Below are 21,310 nucleotides of genomic sequence, written 5' to 3'. Positions count from 1 at the left end.
TCTATAGGATCAGGTAGGTACCTTTTGCCTAACGAATAAAAACTTCAAATAAGAAACCCATTTTTAGCATAATATACAAAAAGAATAAAGTTACTCGCTAGATGAGTCAAACTGAGCTGAAAAATAGAAACTCACCAATGGAATATTCCTTGACGAAACACCTTTTTTTTGATAGGCTTCTGCTTATTCTTCCCATAGAATCTAATCTAAAGACGTATTCTGATGTGGAAGCAGATCCGGTTTTCAATTCGTGCAGGACTATCATTTTGAACATAGCGATCACAAAGGATTTGAACCCGATCATTGAAGACACATTAAGCTTAATCGACTTAATTGTCCAAGATGAAGATATAACTTCTGACAACATTACTGATGATATTGCCCACTCTATACTGGTTCTCTTGAGATTATTAAGTGATGTTTTTGAGTATTTTTGGGACCAAAATAATGACTTCAAGAAAATTAGAAATGACAATTATAAGCCAGGTTTTTCTAGTCACAGGCCAAATTTCCATACATCTAGACCAAAGAATACAAGGATCAAGCCAACTTTAGCAACGACCTTATTATGCAGAATTTCTAAGCTAAAATTCAATACAAGAACTTTGAAGGTTTTAGAAAACATGTCTCATCATCTTTCTGGTAGTGCTACTATTTCAAAATCAAGTATTTTCCCCGATGCACAAGAGTTTTTAAAGAAGAGGAACTATCCAGCATATACCGACAAGATAGACTTAACAATAGATTATATTCAGAGGTTTATATCTGCCTCTAACCATACAGAGTTCACGAAGTGTGTCAAGACAAAGGTCTTTGCCCCTTTATTGATATCACATACATCAACCGAATTAGGCGTGGTAAACCATCTCGATCTATTCGGTTGTACATATTTGACCGACAAGAATTTATTAGCATATTTGGATATGTTACAGCATTTATCAAGCTATATGAAAAGAACTGTATTCCACTCCCTTTTGTTATATTATGCTTCTAAAGCTTTCTTATTTTGGATAATGGCAAGGCCAAAAGAATACGTTAAAGTCTATACCAATTTAATTTCGTCTGATTATAATAGTCCGTCTTCTTCATCTGATAATGGTGGATTGAATAATTCTGATAGGACGTCTATATCTCAACTAGTCTCACTTTTATTTGATGAAGTTTATTCTACCTTCAACGTATCATCACTATTAACTAATGTCAACAATGATCACCATCACCATATTCATCATTCTTCCTCTTCAAAGACGACTAGCACTAACAGTCCGAACTCCGTATCAAAAACGTCTTTGAAGCAATCTAGTATGAGCGTTTCGGGAAATGTCTCTCCGTCACAGTTTTCTACGGGGAATAATTCCTCTCCCCCCCCTGTGCCATCATCAAGTTCACCTTTAAATTCGAATACTACAGCTCATCCATCATCTCCAATAGCGTCGACACTAATGCACGCCAATACTGCTACGTCTACTACAAGTGCAACAAGTAATATTGATTTAGATACCCCAACTAATGCAAATACCAGTACTAATAATTATAGTAATACTACCGCTAATTTTAATAATATTCCACAACACATTTTTTCCTTGGATGACGTTTCATCATATAATTCAAGTAAGAAATCCCTCAATCTAGATGACAGCAACTCCTCGTTGCTTTGGGATAATTCCCAACAATCCAATGCATCCATGGCAAATTCAAATGTACATCCAAGACTGAATAATTATCAGCCTCAGAATGTACATTCTTCTTTAAACTATATGGAAAATATTATGGAGTTATATTCCAACTACACCGGGTCGGAATTATCTTCTCATACCGCCATATTAAGATTTTTAGTTGTCCTGACCCTATTAGACAGTGAGGTTTATGATGAGATGAACTCAAATTCATACAGAAAAATATCGGAACCGATAACGAATATTAATTCAAAAGACTCTAATACTTTGAGCTGGGGCTCAGCATCGAAGAATCCAAGTATTAAGCATCTTACTCATGGCTTGAAGAAACTTACTTTACAACAAGGCAGAAAGCGTAACGTTAAATTTTTGACATACTTAATCAAGAATTTGAACGGCGGACAATTCGTTTCGGATGTTTCCTTGATTGATTCTATAAGGTCCATTCTCTTTTTGATGACAATGACGTCTTCTATATCTCAAATTGATTCAAATATTGCTTCTGTCATTTTCACGAAGAGATTCTATAATCTATTGGGCCAAAATTTAGAAGTTGGTACCAATTGGAACTCTGCCACTGCAAACACGTTTATTCTACATTGTATCGAAAGGAATTCAATTTCTCATAGGCGTTTGCAATTAGAGTTTTTTGCAAGCGGTTTACAGCTAGATCCAGATTTGTTTTTGAGACATTTACAATTGGAAAGGGAGCTCAGCCATATAGACCTTCCTAAAATATCTTTATACACTGAGGGATTCAGGGTTTTTTTTCACTTGGTAAGCACCAAAAAACTTCATGAAGAAATTGCAGAAAAAACATCCTCTTCGTTAAAAAGACTATTCTGCATAATTGCTGATATTCTATTGAAGGCAGCCCCTTCTTTTGACGAGAACGTAACTAAGATAATTGCTTCTATATTAGATGGACACATTTTGGATCAATTTGATGCAGCGAGGATACTTTCCAATGACGATCGTGCCAGTGTTGACGCTGCTACTAGCATTTACACTGAGCCGGCCGATATCGTTCATAATTCTTCGAATGCTTCATTAGTTTCTTCACTTTCCCAATCACCTTTATCCTTTAACTCGGGTATCAACATTACCAATGCACGCACATGGGAAATCCAATCAATTTTACCAACCTTGTCAAATAGATCAAGTGCTTCTGATTTGAGCTTGTCGAATGTTTTGACTAATCCTGTGGAGTCGCAACAAAGCAATAACACAAACATATTAACCCATAGATTATCTGGAGTTCCCACTACCAAAAGATATGCGTCACCAAACGATTCTGAAAGATCACGACAAAGCCCATATTCTTCTCCCCCGCAATTACAACAAAATGATTTGGCTTCTCCACTATCAATTCTTTCGTCAGGTGCTGTATTTCCCTCAAGCCATTCGATGGCAGCAACTCCCACTAATTTGAAGAACATCAAATCTCCAAAACCAAACAAGACAAAAAGATTAGCGGATGATAAACAATTGAGACAGCCTTCCCATTTAAACGTAGTATTAAGTGACAATGACGAGGCAAGGAAGATCATGATGAATATTTTTAGCATTTTCAAAAGGATGACAAACTGGTTTATACGGCCAGATGCCAATACTGAATTTCCGAAAACTTTTACCGATATAATAAAACCGCTTTTTGTTGCTATACTGGATTCAAATCAAAGATTACAAGTGACAGCACAGGCCTTCATTGAAATTCCTCTAAGTTATATAGCTACATTTGAAGATGTTGATAATGAGCTCGACCCAAGAGTGCTGAACGATCACTATTTGTTATGTACGTACGCTGTAACTTTGTTCGCATCCGCGTTGTTTGACCTCAAGTTGGAAAATGTTAAGAGAGAAATGCTATTAGATATTATTGTTAAATTTCAACGTGTCCGTTCTTATTTATCGAATCTAGCAGAGAAGCACGATCTTGTCCAGGCAATCGTTACGACGGAGAGATTGACGCTGCCATTGCTAGTAGGTGCCATTGGAAGCGGTATTTTTATTTCGCTATATTGCAGTCGTGGAAATACTCCACGATTATTGAAAATCTCATGCGGTGAATTCTTACAGTCTTTGAGATTTTATCAAAAATACGTAGGATCTCTAGACCAGTACTCCATTTATAATATCGATTTCATTGATGCTATGGCCCAAGACAATTTTACTGCCTCAGGATCAGTTGCTTTCCAGCGTCGTCTGAGAAATAACATCCTAACTTATATTAAAGGATCCGACTCGATACTTTTGGATTCAATGGATGTGATTTACAAAAAATGGTTTTACTTTAGCTGTTCGAAATCAGTTACTCAAGAGGAGTTAGTGGATTTCAGAAGTCTGGCAGGTATCCTCGCTTCAATGTCAGGTATCCTTTCCGACATGCAAGAGTTAGAAAAAAACAAGAATTCATCGGTTAATGGCGAAGACAGTTCATCATATGATTCAAGAAACCCCGCATATGAGGTTCATAATGAGCTGAAACTCGAACTAACGAAAAAGATGAATTACTTTGTTTCAAAACAATGTCAATGGCTGAATAATCCAAATTTACTAACAAGAGAAAATTCGAGGGATATTTTAAGCATTGAACTGCATCCTTTATCTTTCAACCTATTGTTTGATAACTTGGGACTAAAAATAGATGAATTAATGTCAGTTGATCTTTCAAAGCCACATGAGGATTCATCATTCGTTTTACTGGAGCAGATTATAATCATAGTAAGAACTATATTAAAGAGAGATGATGATGAAAAAATAATGCTGTTGTTTTTAACAGACTTACTAGATGCGGTTAATAAATTGACCGAAATAGTGGAGAAGATTTCTGTTAGGTCATCCAAATATTATAAGGGAATTATTCAAATGTCTAAGATGCTCAGAGCATTCGAGCATTCTGAAATGAACCTAGGTATTTCAAACCATTTTCATTTAAAGAATAAATGGTTAAAACTTGTTATCGGCTGGTTCAAATTGTCTATTAGTAAAGATTTTGATTTTGAAAACTTGTCAAAACCCTTAAGGGAGATGGATTTGCTGAAGAGGGATGAAGATTTTTTATACATTGACACTTCTATTGAATCCGCAAAAGCATTGGCTTATCTGACACGCAATGTTCCATTAGAAGTACCACCTTCAACTTCCAAAGAAGATTGGAACAGATCGTCTACGGTATCATTTGGTAATCATTTTACTATATTGTTGAAAGGTTTGGAAAAAAGTGCTGACTTGAACCAGTTTCCAGTCTCATTGAGGCATAAGATTAGTATACTTAATGAAAATGTAATCATTGCATTGACAAATCTGTCTAATGCCAATGTCAACGTTTCTTTGAAATTCACTTTACCAATGGGTTATTCTGCTAATAAGGATATCAGGATTGCTTTTTTAAGAGTTTTCATTGATATTGTGTCCAACTATCCAATTAATCCTGAAAAACATGAAATGGATAAAACGTTGGCGATGGATGATATGCTGAAGTATATAATTAAAAATCCCATACTGGTGTTTTTCGGAAGCTTGGCTTGTTCACCTGCCGATGTTGATTTATATGCTGGTGGATTTTTAAACGCTTTTGATACACGGAATGCTTCTCATATTCTTGTTACTGCACTACTAGAACAAGAAATTAAACGAGCTGCGAGGTCTGACGATATCCTGAGAAGAAATAGTTGTGCAACGAGGGCCTTGTCACTTTATACCAGATCAAGAGGTAACAATTATTTGATAAAAACATTGAGACCTGTTTTACAAGAAATAGTTGACAATAAGGAGTCTTTTGAAATTGAAAAGATGAAACCAGGGTCCGAAAACTCTGAGAAGATGTTAGATTTATTTGAAAAGTACATGACAAAACTGGTTGATGCAATTACACACTCTATTGATGATTTTCCAATAGAATTGGTTGATATATGTAAAACAATTTACAATTCTGCGAGTGTTAATTTCCCGGAGTACGCCTATATTGCAGTGGGGTCATTCGTTTTCTTGAGATTCATAGGACCTGCTTTGGTAAGCCCTGATTCGGAAAATATCATTATTGTGATGCACGCTCATGACAGAAAGCCTTTTATTACGCTGGCTAGAGTTATTCAAAGTTTAGCCAATGGCAGGGAAAATGTTTTTAAAAAAGATATTCTAGCTTCAAAAGAAGAGTTTTTGAAAACCTGCAGTGACAAAATATTCAATTTCTTGTCAGAACTATGCAAAATACCAACTGAAAGTTTTATCGTTAATATAAGAGAAGATCCAACTCCAATTAGTTTTGATTATTCATTTTTGCATAAATTCATTTATCTTAATGAATTTAATATAAGAAAAGAAATCATTAAAGAATCCGATTTACCGGGGGAATTTAGCTTTTTAAAGGATACTGCTATGCTCAATGATAAAATTCTTGGTGTACTGGGTCAACCTAGGATGGAAATAAAAAACGAAATTCCTCCTTTTGTAGTCGAGAACCGGGAAAAATATCCCTCATTGTATGAATTCATGAGTCGTTACGCTTTTAAAAAAGTGGATATGAAGGAAGAAGAGGAAGACAATACACCGTTTGTTCATGAAGCGATGACTTTGGACGGTATACAAATCTTAGTTGTAACTTTTACCAACTGCGAGTACAATAATTCAACCATGGACTCGCTGGTTTATAAAGTTCTACAACTATATGCCAGAATGTGGTGCTCTAAACATTACGTGGTTGTTGATTGTACCACGTTTTATTCGGGCAAAGCAAATTTTCAGAAATTAACCACATTGTTTTTTGGTTTAATACCAGAGCAAGCATCAAATAACTGTATGGGATGTTATTATTTTAACGCCAACCAATCATTTATGGATCAATGGACTGCTGCGTATACGGTAGAAAACCCGTACTTGGTCACTAATATCCCACACTGTTTTATCAACAGTAGTACTGATCAAAATCTGATAAAATCGCTAGGGTTAAGTGGTAGGAGTTTGGAAGTCTTGAAGGATGTACGAGTTACTTTACATGATATTACCCTTTATGACAAAGAGAAGAAAAAGTTTTGTCCTGTATCTTTGAAAATTGGTAACAAATACTTCCAGGTCCTTCATGAGATTCCTCAGCTGTACAAGGTCGATATATTAAAGAAGACATTAAGTATAAAATTCAACAACGTTTACAAGATATCAGACTTAATTTCTGTCGATGTCTCTAGTACCACAGGCGTTTCCTCGGAATTTACCTTAAGTCTTTACGATGAAGAAAAGTTGGTCTTCTGTAGCCCTAAGTACCTAGAAATTGTGAAAATGTTTTATTATGCCCAACTAAAGATGGAAGAAGAATTTGGTACGGATTTCTCGAATGATATTTCATTCTCAACATCCTCTTCTGCAACGAATGCTTCCGATTGCAACGTAAAAGAAGTTGGCGAAATCATATCCCATTTATCGCTGGTAATCCTTGTGGGGCTATTTAACGAAGATGATCTCGTCAAGAATATATCATATAATCTGCTCGTGGCGACGCAAGAAGCATTCGATTTGGATTTCGGAATAAGACTTCACAAATCCCCAGAAACATATGTGCCGGATGATACCACCACGTTCTTGGCCCTAATTTTCAAGGCTTTCTCAGAATCTTCAGCAGAACTAACTCCCTATATATGGAAGTATATGTTAGATGGCCTTGAGAATAATGTAATTCCTCAAGAACATATTCCTACGCTTGTCTGTTCACTGTCATACTGGGTTCCAAACTTATATGAACATGTATATTTGGCTAATGACGAAGAGGGCCCTGAATCAATTTCGCGTATAATTTACAGCTTAATTAGGTTGACAGTAAAGGAGCCAAATTTCACGACAGCCTACCTTCAACAAATATGGTTTTTACTGGCTTTGGATGGTCGTCTCACGAACATTATAGTCGAAGAAATAGTAAGCCATGCGCTGGATAGAGATTCAGAAAACAGGGACTGGATGAAAGCTGTCTCGATACTAACCAGTTTTCCGACAACAGAAATTGCTTGCCAAGTAATAGAAAAATTAATTAATATGATTAAATCATTCTTACCCTCTCTTGTAGTTGAGGCTTCCGCACACAGTTGGTCTGAGCTTACTATCCTATCAAAAATCAGTGTATCAATTTTTTTCGAGTCACCTTTACTTTCTCAGATGTATCTACCGGAAATTCTCTTTGTTGTGTCTTTGTTAATTGATGTCGGTCCTTCAGAAATAAGAGTTTCATTGTATGAGCTGCTGATGAATGTTTGTCATTCTTTAACCAACAATGAATCTTTGCCTGAAGGAAATAGAAAAAATTTGGATATAGTCTGTGCAACCTTTGCTCGTCAAAAATTAAACTTTATTTCTGGTTTTAGTCAAGAAAAAGGAAGAGTTTTGCCAAATTTCGCTGCTTCATCCTTCTCTAGTAAGTTTGGAACGTTAGATCTTTTCACCAAGAACATTATGCTGTTAATGGAATATGGTTCTATTTCAGAGAGCGCTCAATGGGAAACAAAATATAAGAAATATTTGATGGACGCGATATTTGGCCAACGGTCCTTCTTTTCTGCAAGAGCCATGATGATACTAGGTATTATGAGTAAGTCTCACACATCCCTTTTTCTTTGTAAAGAACTTCTAGTTGAAACTATGAAGGTCTTTGCTGAGCCAATAGTGGATGATGAGCAGATGTTTATTATTATAGCTCATGTTTTCACCTATAGCAAAGTTGTTGAAGGGTTAGACTCCTCTTCTGATTTAATGAAGGAGCTCTTTTGGCTTGCTACAATCTGTGTGGAGTCCCCTCATCCTCTACTCTTCGAGGGGGGGTTACTATTCATGGTAAATTGTTTAAAGCAATTGTACACAGTCCATTTGCAACTTGGTTTTACTGGCAAATCGCTAGCAAGGAAACTAATGGAATCTCGGAAGTTTGCTGCGACGCTTTTAACGAAATTAGAGTCATATAATGGTTGTATATGGAACGAAGATAATTTTCCCCATATTATCTTAGGATTCATTGCAAACGGGTTATCTATTCCTGTCGTTAAAGGAGCCGCATTAGACTGTCTACAGGCCCTTTTCAAAAATACTTATTATGAAAGAAAATCCAACCCGAAATCTTCAGACTATCTTTGTTACCTTTTTTTGCTACATTTGGTGTTGAGTCCCGAACAACTTTCTACTTTGCTGCTTGAAATCGGCTTCGAAGATGAACTGGTCCCTTTGAATAATACTCTTAAAGTGCCATTGACTCTGATCAACTGGCTCAGTTCAGACTCAGAAAAGTCTAATATAGTACTATATCAAGGAGCACTGGTATTTAGTTGTGTTATGTCAGATGAACCATGTAAGTTTCGCTTCGCCCTATTAATGAGGTATTTGTTAAACGTCAACCCCATTTGTGTCTTCAGGTTTTATATGTTAACTAGAAAGGAACTCAGGAGGTTATCAACTCTAGAACAATCGTCTGAAGCGGTCACTCTCTCATTTGAACTGATTGGTATGCTTGTTACGCACAATGAGTTTAATTATTTAGAAGAATTTAATGATGAAATGGTCAACCTTTTGAAAAAGAGAGGCTTGTCAGTTGTGCAGCCGCTGGATATTTTTGATCAGGATCATTTGGATAAGCTAAAGGGAGAGGGTGATCACCATGTAGCTATTTATGAGAGAAAAAGACTGGCAACAATGATAATAGCAAGAATGTCGTGCTCCTAGTTTTATAGTAGAACAATACAGAGACTATATATTTCTATATGCCTTTCTTTTAATTGGACCTGTTGTATAATCTCACTGGGTTGAAATTTTTGAAAGTAACTAAATGTAAATAATGTGATAGGATGATTTATGATAACCAATTGAAAATTAATAAAGCATATTTAAAACTGTAGCTACTAGATTTTAAGACAAAAAAAACTAAAAAAATCCATGATTACCAGAAATCCAATTGTTTACCATCTGCAAGCTTGCCTCTGGTTGATCATAGGGTACCATATGACCAGCATCATATATTCTTAGGAAGGTGAAAGGACCATAGTTCTTGACTTGTCCCAACTCTTCGCCAGTTTCCCTGCTAACCCATGGCCTTAACATTCTTCTCTGATATCTAAATTTATTTATCCATTCTAACTCATTGGTCCAAGCATGGTTTCCCAACCAATTGCAAATATAGTCTTTGTCACCGGCATATATTAACACCGGAATATTGTGATTTAATAGTTCCGCAATGTATTGTTGAAATGGTTTGCTTCCATCACCAGTAAATAAAAATCCGGTGAAAACATCATTGTCACAACCGGAATAATTATGTACGTCGGAGCCTAAAGTCTCTTGAACTTCGGGGAAATTCATATATTGATCAACATAACGAAGGCCAGTATAACACATACCATCAGTACTGTTGTCTTCACAGGGTCCTCTGATATCGTAGACATTCAGTCCTGTCTTAGTGTATGGCTCCAAAAGTGCAGAGTCACAATAAGTAGTGGCCAGTATGCATGGTAAACTTGATTTAGATGCATAGCAAAGCTTGTTTAACCTACGGCAGCGACCAGCAGCATTTTGCATCTTCTCACATTCTTCTGATGAAAGGACAGGGTGATAGCCTCCTTTACCACATGCCATTGGTTCATAATAATCTGCTTGAACTAAAGGATCAGTTATACCATTGCCGATCATAATAGATGTTAAATTGAATGTTCTCTCCGGGTTCTTGATGACGATTTCATGTGCGATCTGAGGGATGTAATGACCTGCATAAGATTCACCTGCAATATGGAAATCATTAGAACGCAAATGAGGGAAAGCTTCAAAAAAAAGTTCCAAGAATATGTACGCATCTTTGCCTGCTAATTTAGTGGAAGAGACTTTTTCGTCACCATAGGAAAATCCGACTCCCAGTGGCTGCTCTAAAAATATCATTGAAGCGTTATTGTTCCAAGAATATGGATTATGGATTGGTTTCATGTCAGCGCCAATTGATGAAGGCCCAAGCTCAAATAATAACCCAGTGAACGAAGAGCAACCTGGTCCACCATTCAACCATAGAATAATTGGATCGTTGGCAGGATCATTCCTGCTTTCGAAAAACCAGTAAAAAAAATGTTTGGAGTCCTTGTAGTCCATGTAGCCAGACCATTGTTTTACAGCATCTATTCCTAGTTTGGACGGATCTACAGTTCTAAGTCTCAAACTATAATCCGTATCCATAGGCGAAATGAAAGTTGTAATTAGTGGATCGTCCAAATTCAAGCGGTTCTCCTTAAGTGTTTGCTGTGTATTCTGTGGGGTCTTTGGTAGCCTACCGAAATTAGCAAAGGAAGTACCATCTCCAAAAAGGGAAAAAGCCTCACAGAGAGAAGCGTAGTTGATACTAATAATAAGTTGAAGCACAAGAGCAACGTTGGGGTACTTCATTTTTTGCCACTATTACTTTCTCTATGACTCTTGTAAGGTACGATGTAAATGATAAGATGCCTCCTTAAATAACCCTTTTCCCTTGATTAATTCGCGATAACAAAAGATTACCTCGCCTTTCGCATGATGCTAGCGCCGTTCTAACCATTTACAGGAAATTTCCTAAACCGCTCAAATTGTAAACAAGAACAGAACATCTTAAAGAACTTCAAGTGAATTTGGAAAAAAAGGAGTATAGTAAACGAGTAGAAACAAATTCTCTGGTAATCCACGGATTGGAAAAGTTTTGAAAGCTGAAAGAATCCGACAAATAAAAGGTTGAAATAAAAGGATGGAGAAAGATCAGACGCAACCTAAGGCGTTGGAATCCATAGACACAAACTCATTATCTCTGCTTTCTTACAATACCAGTTCCAATACGAATAGCAACACCAATAACAAGCTGAGCATTATTACTAGTGATATCTCTACAGGATCTGTACTTTCCAGGCCAATGACCCCTCCCATAGTCCAAGACGTTGAAAATAACTCCATGTTACAATGGCAATTTGAGAAGAAAGAGTTTATTTTTGACAGTAATAGCACTCCTTCTAAGCAGGTAAACCCATTGCAGAGGGCCTCCCCATATGAAAATCAAAACCAAAGTACAAATCAAAACCAACAGTTATTCAACGTAAGGAAGCGTCGGTCACAACTGATCGGTGCCAAACCTAAAGTTCCATCTAAATTGCACCAATCTGTTTCCAAACTAGATTTAATCGATGACAAGAACTTCACATCATTGCCAATTGCGCCACCATGTAATATGGAAATTAATGAAGAGGACAGTGAAAGTAATGAATACAACAGCAATAAAAAACGACCCAGGTTGAACCCCATAAATGAACTCCGTGTGCATAACAATAAACGTAATAGGTATGTAAGTTACGGACCGTTGTTAGATACAGGAAACGTTGAACTAGCAGAAATTATTTCTCAGGACACACCACCACTTGTCTTGGTTGAAGATTACATACCCTATACCCACAATAAATCAACAAAAAAAATGGTATCTATTTCTGATTTGAAATTAAAACTGAATAAAAGAAGAGATAGTCATATTCCACTAAGAATAAAAAATTCCTATTCTGAAATCAACAAGGAAAGTAATAGAAATAGTCTTGAACCGAACTCATTAACGCTGATACCCCATATTTTAAAGAATAGTGGAGAGAATACGGATGAAAATTATAACCCTTTGAATTTTATCAAAGAAGAGAATGAGATGATTAATCAGTCCATACCAAATTCAATTGAGGACATGGTGGTTAATCTTGTTAATATTCCATCTTCAAACAAAAGTTATGATGATCTCTATCTGTCAGAGCTAAATGTTCACTCTCAACTGAGAAAATGCGTGATCTGCGAGAAAGCACTGTATGAAATTAGTTCAAAGCTCTTGAATACAGGATATTACAAAGAAATTGTATGTGAGCAGTGCACAGTAAGATATGAAGAAGCCGCCAAAATTTTTGAAAACTGTGAATTCGAATCATCTATGGATGAAACAAATCTAAGCAGCGGCACTTTCAGTGATCTTGAGAACTCAGCAGAATCATTTCATTTATCGACGGATGCTCCAATAAAAGTAATCAAGCACAGAGAAAGTAATAAGTTAAACTATAGAGGGGAGCTAACAAAGAAAAAGGATAGTTTCTCTAAAGAACTTATAGAACGACTACAGTTGCAATTACTAGAAAATGACATACCAGATAAAAATAGTTTGAATAAAGATGCAATGGGTTCGAAATCCATGAATTGGTTTTTGGAAGCAAGAAGAAAATTGAAGTGGAAGTGGAGAATAAATGGCTTACTACCACATTTCCTACGTAATCAAAATAGTGATCGTTTAAATTTCCAATCCTGAAGATACGTTCCTGAGAGCACCAAAAAGATCGAGATAATATTAGTGCCGTGTACATTCTGGAGGCCAAAACGTTATTATATATATATATATATATGAAGAGCTTATGATTAAATAATAATAATAGAAACGGGTAAAATATTCTATAGAGTTCAAATATAAAGAAATCAAACAACATTTGTGCCTGTATTTTTCTTTGGTTGTATTATTACTTAATCCAAATTTAAGTTCTCCTCTAAATTTTGACTGGCAAACGCAATTAGAGATGTAACAGCCATTAAATGATCTTCTTCTTGCTTTAACCCACTAATAGTTAAACAGCCATAGGGGTAGTCACTTCTTTCAGATTGTATCAAGACAGCACCCCCATGGAAAGCGTATTCCTTTGCGTCTACAAAAAATCTTTCTTCAGGTGTTTTGTCCCCCTTTTTGCAGCCCATGTAAAAACTCGAATGACCGAACCTGATTGCTGTTTTCTTCTTTCTTTGAATCCAAAAATCATTGTCTAATACACTTCCACCATAAGTTACTGTACGAAATAAGCAATGCCCGTTAGGTAAGGAGATATCAATTGCAACCGGTTTTTCTGGAAAATTTTTCTTTACTGCATTTCTCACGTAACTTCCCAACTCAAAAGCATCTTGATACGTGAAAGTAGATAAAAAGCAGCGGTTCTCCATATCTTCTAACTCTTTTAATGGCACCTCACGCGAGGTCAACCTTTTCAATAACTTATTATCTAGTGTCACCATAGTAATTTGCTTCGCAGGTTTTCTGATGTTAGATCCCTATAGATAATATTTGAATCTGCTTACTCTTTTTTTGAAAATGCAAAACTGTCTTTACTATATATACATACATATATGTTATGCTAGCTTATATGACATAAACATTCGTTATTGAAAGAATAGTGTTCCCTGAAGCGGGAATAAGGATTTATTAACTCCGCCGGAGAAAAGATTCTGTGATGATTACACCAATAGCGAGTTAATCTGTTGTCTAAGATGATATAAAGTATCTACCAAAATGGGAGCCAACCAATATACATTTTGCTTAAATTGTCCTCTGATGTGGCTTCTTGGATCAAAGTTTCTGTTTGACCAGCAACACTTAATACCAGGCCGTCTTGTGGATCTATTCCACGTATTTTGTTTCTTAGAACTTTCAACGCCTTTTGTATCGAATGGTCCATGTTTCTGTCATACATAATTGTTTCGATCACGTTCATCAAGGCTACTTCATTTTTTCTCATCAAAGCCAATGTGACTTCACTAGACTTCTTGAATGTCCCCTCTGTCCCAATAATCCCCAGCGCATCTAATAGATTTGGCGTTAATCTAAATGGTACAATTTCTGGAACAGGTAACCTCTTCCCCTTTTCAAATAAACAGTCAAAATCTACATGAAGGACTTTACCCGTCTGTATATCAAGCAATATGTTCTCACAATGCCTGTCACCGAGACCTAATATATGTCCAACCATTGCCATGACGGCGTAGGATCTGGCGTACGTATTCCTAGCATTAAACCAATTAATAGGGTCGGGAAAGTTTTCTAAAAACCATTGGTACAATATCGGAGGAAATTTTTCAACCTGTTCCATATAGAACTCTAGTTTCCCGTCTGCCGCAGTGTGTTGCCACCTATCATGCAGACTTTTCAAGCTATACTTAATTTTTAAACTTTCATACTTAGTAGAAAGGATAGACCTTAAAGTAACAACGTTTGGTACCATTTCCAATATGCCACAATCCTCTCGGAGAGATAGCACAGAATAAATGTTTATACCTAGGTTTCTCTTTCTTGATGCTATATCCTTACTCAAAAGAAAATCCATTGTTGTTGCAAACTGCATGTATTGGTTATCTTGTCGAACATCTTCCTTCTTACACATAATTCCATAAATGTTACCGTCTGATCCTATAATATTCAATTGCTTGGGTTTTTTTAGCGAAGAAAATACCTTATAAGATGATCCAAATCTGATTATAGTAACGACGGGTCTAAATGGTTGGTAGCCCCTCATTGAGTTGGATTCTAAAGGTGAAATTATATCTAAGTTTTTTCTTACTGGAACAACCATTGCGGAGGGAGCCACGTTCATGTCAAATTTGAAATCTTTTTCTAAAGATTTACCTGATCTACTTGTGACGCTTTTGACATCTTGCAAACAAACGCGGGTCAATGCTTTAGTTAAATCTAATGCGGTGGACACTAAATCCTGAGGATTCTGTGAGTGTTGTCTATACTTTTCTAAAATATGCTTACCACGAAGAACTCTTTTAGAAGAATTGGAGTTCATCAGGGCAGAGATATACCATAAAATATGCGATGGATATTCAACAGCCAAACTTAAAAGTATATGCATTATTATCTGTGCGGATGATTGATGTGAGTGTAGTAATCTAGATAATAGCTGAGTCAAAACAAAGTACCAAATATACGTTGGACAGTGTTGCAACGCTTCCTCGACATGACCACATATATCCTCTGTTGCTTTGCTCAATATCTCCTTTCTGTTTCCTGGAGCCTCAGAAATTGATGCGGCGGCAGTATCTAACCAAAACGTGACAACTTTAGGTAAATTTTCTCTCACTTTAGCTGTATTCTTTTCAAATGCTAGTAAGAAGTAAGATATTGCCCTATATTCAAAACGACCATTAGTAATATAACCTTCTGCTTTCTTACGCTCAAGTAGTCTACTATAGTATAAACCAATGGAATAATATGGTTTATCCCATTTAGAATCAATCTGAAATATATCCTGATATTGCTTAATAATTTGGTCGGATGCCGAATTGTTTGATAGATCCAACCATTCAGTAAACTTCAATAGTACAGCAGCACGATCGCGAGAATTGACGGATGAATTTTCTTGATACTTTTCATGTATCTCTTGAACTATTTTTAAAGCTCTATCATTCTCGCCTTGCTTCCATAGTATCTCAGCAAATTCCAACTCTGCTTGAGGCAATCGCTTTTCCAAACAGTACATCAAAGATTCGGAAGCTATGTCTAACCTGGAGTTGTTTCTCGCCAATTGAGCTAAAGTAAAGAATGTTTTTCCTAGGTCAATGTCTGTCTGTTCATTCAGTTTCAATTGATCAAATGACTTTCTCATTGACAGTATGTAATGATTGGGCACAAAATCAGCCCCAATACGTTCCATTCGGTAATCAAGTATAGTAGTGTTGCTTTTATATTCAAATTTATCTTTCGCGGAGGATAGCAGACTAAGGTCATATAAACTGTGTAATTTCATTAACAAATTCTGTTTTTTTAACAACGTCGTCTCTTTAGATGCTGTTATAAAATTTGTTCCCACAAGCCTGAAGGAATTGTGGATGTACTTTTGAGTCCTCAATGGATCATTGTTTGAAATGGCGACTAAGGCCTTAGCAATATTGTATTGCAAAAGCACTTCTCTATCATCAACATCTTTTAGGCTTTCTATTTGCTCTACCCAGTTCTTTAAAGTTTGAATGTTACCTTCAAGATTGGCCGCTTCAAGCCCTATACTATACCACTCATTTACTTCTGGACACAATGACATTTTATTGTCCGCAAAATGAGAAGAAGAACTTGATATTATTTGAGAATACAATTGATGGTCATACATGGACTTTAGCATCCTAGTAGTAGTTTTGGGATCCTCTGAAAATTTCCCGAGAACATTAAAGCAGTCTTGTGCAAGTTTCCAGTTTTCGGAATACTGTAACTCTTCGATTTTGGAGACTAAATTTCCCGTAGCAAAAGTTCTCAGTACACCATCGAGGGAATCAATGTCTCCGATTTCTTCATACGTGATTTGTAGATTTTTAAGCAGTTGTCCGTTTTGATTCTTATCATGAGGATTCTGTCGATAGCATTGTTCAAGGTATAGAGCAGATCTCTCAAATGAATCCGTCTCCAAAGACCGTTGAGCTAACAAATCCGAGGGGGTTGTTTGCAAAAATTTGTCGATCCTCAAAAGCATGTTAATTGTTTTTATATCTTTTATAATAAAAGTACCATGGAGTCTACTATAGTTTTGTTTAAATTGAGTTGCCCATTTTTTGCAATACTCAAAAACCCTAAAAATCGATTCGTAGCACATTCTTAATGAATCAACTTGCAACTTATTCATTCCTTCCAGATTGCAAGTAAAAATACTGTCAAACTCAACGATGATCCCGTTCAAAATATCTGCGTATGGAGTTCCTTTTTCCGCTTTTATAATAATATCTAGAGAAATATAAGGTAGCAAGAAATTCGACAGCGAGCCATCATCCTCTCTAATTAAAGAAGAAAACACGTGTAGCGGGTGATTTTCAGTTGTTCCAGTTTTTAGTAGATCCAATGTAAATCTTTTCACCCAAATTTTATATCCCTCCTTAAAGTTATTAGAAGGATAATCCAGCGGGACGTATTCTTTCCAAGATTGGGCGAGATATAGGGAAGATAGAAGTGGATAGATGGTTGTCTTGGAGACGGAATTGAACTTTTCCCATAGTTTGGTTTCATTTGGATATAACTCTTTCTGATTCATATCCCATGACTCTGAACTTAGACCACAGTATTTTAATGATTCCTGTATAACAAGAGCAACAAATAATTGTTTGCTAGGATTTTCACTTTGCCAAAAGGCAGGAACGAGAATATCATTAATTACCCATATTAGGAATTTAATGGTCTGAATATTATCGTTCAAATCATAAACTTCGTTTTCCGAATAAGTGGTTCTTTTAAACTCATGCTTTGTAACGTCTAAGACACCGATCATACTGATGCACTTAGCACATTTCTCACACAATTCTTTGTCTAAATTCCTAAACTTATGGGAAGTATCTAGTAAAGCACCAAGTACCAAAGTTATATCAGAAGTTTGTCCAACCTTCTTCGGTGAAAAATCAATCGACCTTTCTGTTTGCTTTCTCCTAAGATATACCTCTATATCGTCTAAATTCTGGTTTATGACGTACTTGTTGCTACTTTTTAGGTTATTAGCGAATATGGGTATAAGGTCCGTAGTGCTTCTTATTTTATTCACCATTCTTGCGAATTGACCATCACGGGCTAAAATCCCTAATTCAGGTTTGCCTACTAAGGCTAAAGTAGTGTATGGTTTAAATTTTAAAATCAAATCTGATTTCTCTTTGATAAGAGTATCCAGTATATTGTATACTATGTTCTTAAGCTTTCCATTGAACTCAGACCATTTTTGAAGAATAAATGCAATTAAGCTATCTATGACGGTAGATAGTTCTTCATCATTTAGATGGCGAACCAACAGATGCCAACATCTAAATGCCTCGTACCGAACTTCTTTGAGTCCTAGTCCTGTTTGTAAACAAATACTAATTTGAGCTAATGCGGAAATTATAGATTTTTTTGGTGCATATATGATAAGGAAAGAAATACCATTAATTACCCTTAATTTTTCGTAGTAAGTGGTGCGACCTTCAACATCGTGTATATCACTCGAAAAAACCTGGAATATACCTAAAATATTATCCTGTAACTTCTTTTGGAACGCTTGTTCCTGATCCTCCGTCCAATTATCTATATTTTTGTACTTCGAACCATGTCTTTTGTCCTTTTCAAAATTGGTGATTAAAAACCTTAAAGAACATAAGATCATGTTTGCATTCTCCCTATCATTTGCATCTTTAGTAACGCTATTTTTATAAAGTTTTGTTATTTCAGCCAATGTTTTATAATCAGGAAGATAGGCAGTAATATATCCTTTATCAAAAGTGGGAGCTCTGTTAAGGAAAAGGGTTTCCAAAATATCCAGTGAAAAAAGTCCATGTTTCACTAACGCCACTGCAAATATTTGTCTACTGTTTTTTTTTAATAGATTCACCTTTAACTTATTGATTAAACTCGTGTCACCATCACACATAATTTTTGCAATTTCGCTTAGTACATCACTCTTGTATTGAATAATTGCATAAGGAATGATATATCTTTGGAATATATCAAGAATTGTTTTAGAAGAATAGCCTAATAATTCGATTAAATTTTGGAATCCAACCTTTCTCTCTACAAGATTCTTCCCCAACTGTCTTAGCAATACAGGTAAAATAGGAGATAATAATTGATACGGTGATTTGTTTAAAATTTTGGCCATGTTTTTGATTTGGAATGTCATCATTATTCGAAGACTGTAATCATCGGAATTGAAGATATCAATCAGCTTCAAAAGAAGTGTATCAAAAACGTCATTAGAAGTCGTCAATGTCAATTGGGTCCAAGCAATGGCTAAAGTTTCTTTTACAACTGGTGATTTTTGGGATTGTAGAAACTTTATTAACGTGGCAGTATGTTCATCTTCGGAATTATGAGAGTCTGATATGTTGAACAAAGGTATTATTCTGGTACTTAGCAGACGTAAATATCTATTAGGATTCATAAAGCACTTTTGAACTAGAGTAAAAGCCTTATTGATCTGACCATCGCCATCTATAAGTTTTGGTGGCTGAAAATGGGAAAAGATTCTATGTAGAGAAAATAAAATGCCGCTTAATAGAGATTGACTAAATTCGTCTACATTTGAATGAGAGAGGAAGTTTGAATAAAGTATCTTGAAGACTTCTGATTTACTTACAGCCTCAGGTCTATTGGGATTAATTCTTTCAAACGGATTCCCTGTTTTATCGACATCGCATAAATGACAAACGAACCAATTGTCCATATTTTTTGTAAAATTTGTTTGACAGCCTGCAAACTTCTTTGATTCTAGACACGCTAGCCGCCCGAGAGTTACAGTCCATGACGTTAGCCTTGTTACATTGTTTGTCTTAAAGCAAGTTCGAATAGATACAGATGCTTCGTTTAAAATCAGCTTTAAATCATTATCCGTTCTTTGAAAGAATCCAGGACTCAACTGATTTACACGATATTTGAACAAAGTGTCTCTTTCTGTCCTTTTGAATTTTTTTAGTACTAATAATCTTAATTTCTCTAGTTGCTTATATCGGTCATCAAAGGGAGAAGTAGCATTTCTCAAACTCGAGTCCTTCTCGGACTGGTAAACCCAAATGTTATAATTATTATCGTGCTTTAAGGCTCCAACCGGAAGAGACCTTCTTTTCAGGTCGAAGTGTACAATTGAGAGAGATTTGTTAGTCAATTGAGTGAATGGGAAAATATCATTTTGCGAAAAATCTGCCCACTGATCAATGGGGAAGTGGTCTCTGAAACATTTTGAAAAATCATTAGAAATACAAAGAGAATATAGCCGAAGGATTCCTTTTGCCATTGTAGGATCATTATCTAAGAGTCCATATTTGTTATCCAAAAAGTGGTTTAAGGTAGTCAATGCAAATATTAACCGTTCATTACTAACTAGTGTTGGAGTGTCTAGGGCTGTAGTTACTGTTCTATTGCAGACATAATCCACAACTAGGGAAACGTATTTGAGTTGAATTCCAGCATATTCTAGCGTTGATAATTGACAGGAATCAAAGACATAAAGAACTATCCTTATTAGCCGTTGAAAGTTTAAGTCGAATCTGGTGAATCCTAAAGAAGAATCCAGAAATGCTATTGAGTTTCCGAAGGTACTATACTCAGAAGTGAACCAGTATAAGAGAACGTATAAATGCTTTAGCGTTTCATAAAACTTGGAAAGCTCAGTGATACCCAGCAGGACTTCTGTTAAAGCTTGCTCGTAAATATTGATAAGGGCTTCAAAATGTGTGGTAAGTTGTAATTTAGCGGGTTTTCCATAAAACTGAACACAAGCTTTGCACCATCTCCCTAATTTTTTTCTTATGAACCAAATCCTATGGCACTTATCATAGTTCAGAACAGATACACAGAGAATGTCATCTATAAGCCTTTGTATCTGAAGGTTCCCCGTAGAGTCCTTAGTCATAAGTAGGAAGGGATTATACTCCAAAAGCAGGGCGAGCGCCGAAATAGTTTTTGAAAATATAGTATCATTTTTCATAATGTTGTTTCTTCTCTGATCCTTGAGATTCCTTATGAGAGTATTCAGGATCTTCAAACTCTTGGTACACTCCTGGGAAGTAGGTGGATCCGTGGGCACGTTTTTGATTTGAACCTCAGAACTCACCCCGGAGTTCAGGTCTTTTATTGCCAATATGAGCTCGTCAAGATACTTGACGTGTGATTCCATACAGTCTTGTACACCTTGACACGGTATATGTTGTTTTTATTGTCCAGCTTTGCTTTGCTTTTGCTTTGCTTTGCTCTACCTTTATTGATCATCTCTTTCTTCAAAATTGTCCGTCGGCGGGTATTTTTTTTCCTACCCACTAGCTTTGAGCGTGTATTGCACATACTAGATTTATAAGGAAAGAAAAGACGAAGAAATACATTTGGAGGATAT

At 36.0% G+C, this 21,310-nt stretch overlaps 5 protein-coding genes across 5 annotated transcripts; 2 read left to right on the top strand and 3 right to left on the bottom strand.

Annotated features, from left to right (window-relative positions):
* Window positions 1-101: 101 nt before the first annotated feature.
* IRA1 (GTPase-activating protein IRA1) lies at window positions 102-9,371 on the top strand (the record flags this gene model as incomplete). Its single annotated transcript, XM_056223920.1, has 1 exon — window positions 102-9,371. One exon carries the CDS (start codon window positions 102-104, stop codon window positions 9,369-9,371), a length of 9,270 nt encoding a protein of 3,089 aa, XP_056080493.1.
* Window positions 9,372-9,569: 198 nt separating this feature from the next.
* On the bottom strand, window positions 9,570-11,069 carry ATG42 (carboxypeptidase C; the record flags this gene model as incomplete). The annotated part of the gene is made up of 1 exon (XM_056223908.1): window positions 9,570-11,069. The coding sequence occupies one exon, from the start codon at window positions 11,067-11,069 to the stop codon at window positions 9,570-9,572; it is 1,500 nt and encodes a 499-aa protein (XP_056080492.1).
* Window positions 11,070-11,400: 331 nt separating this feature from the next.
* Window positions 11,401-12,975, top strand: SMKI02G2490 (uncharacterized protein; the record flags this gene model as incomplete). Its single annotated transcript, XM_056223897.1, has 1 exon — window positions 11,401-12,975. One exon carries the CDS (start codon window positions 11,401-11,403, stop codon window positions 12,973-12,975), a length of 1,575 nt encoding a protein of 524 aa, XP_056080491.1.
* Window positions 12,976-13,184: 209 nt separating this feature from the next.
* On the bottom strand, window positions 13,185-13,724 carry SMKI02G2480 (uncharacterized protein; the record flags this gene model as incomplete). The annotated part of the gene is made up of 1 exon (XM_056223886.1): window positions 13,185-13,724. One exon carries the CDS (start codon window positions 13,722-13,724, stop codon window positions 13,185-13,187), a length of 540 nt encoding a protein of 179 aa, XP_056080490.1.
* A 266-nt stretch (window positions 13,725-13,990) lies between these two features.
* Window positions 13,991-21,097, bottom strand: MEC1 (protein kinase MEC1; the record flags this gene model as incomplete). Its single annotated transcript, XM_056223875.1, has 1 exon — window positions 13,991-21,097. The coding sequence occupies one exon, from the start codon at window positions 21,095-21,097 to the stop codon at window positions 13,991-13,993; it is 7,107 nt and encodes a 2,368-aa protein (XP_056080489.1).
* Window positions 21,098-21,310: the final 213 nt, after the last annotated feature.

Source organism: Saccharomyces mikatae (genome assembly GCF_947241705.1).
Source record: "Saccharomyces mikatae IFO 1815 strain IFO1815 genome assembly, chromosome: 2".
Classification (NCBI taxonomy): domain Eukaryota; kingdom Fungi; phylum Ascomycota; class Saccharomycetes; order Saccharomycetales; family Saccharomycetaceae; genus Saccharomyces; species Saccharomyces mikatae.
This window is presented reverse-complemented; position numbering and strand designations above follow the sequence as displayed.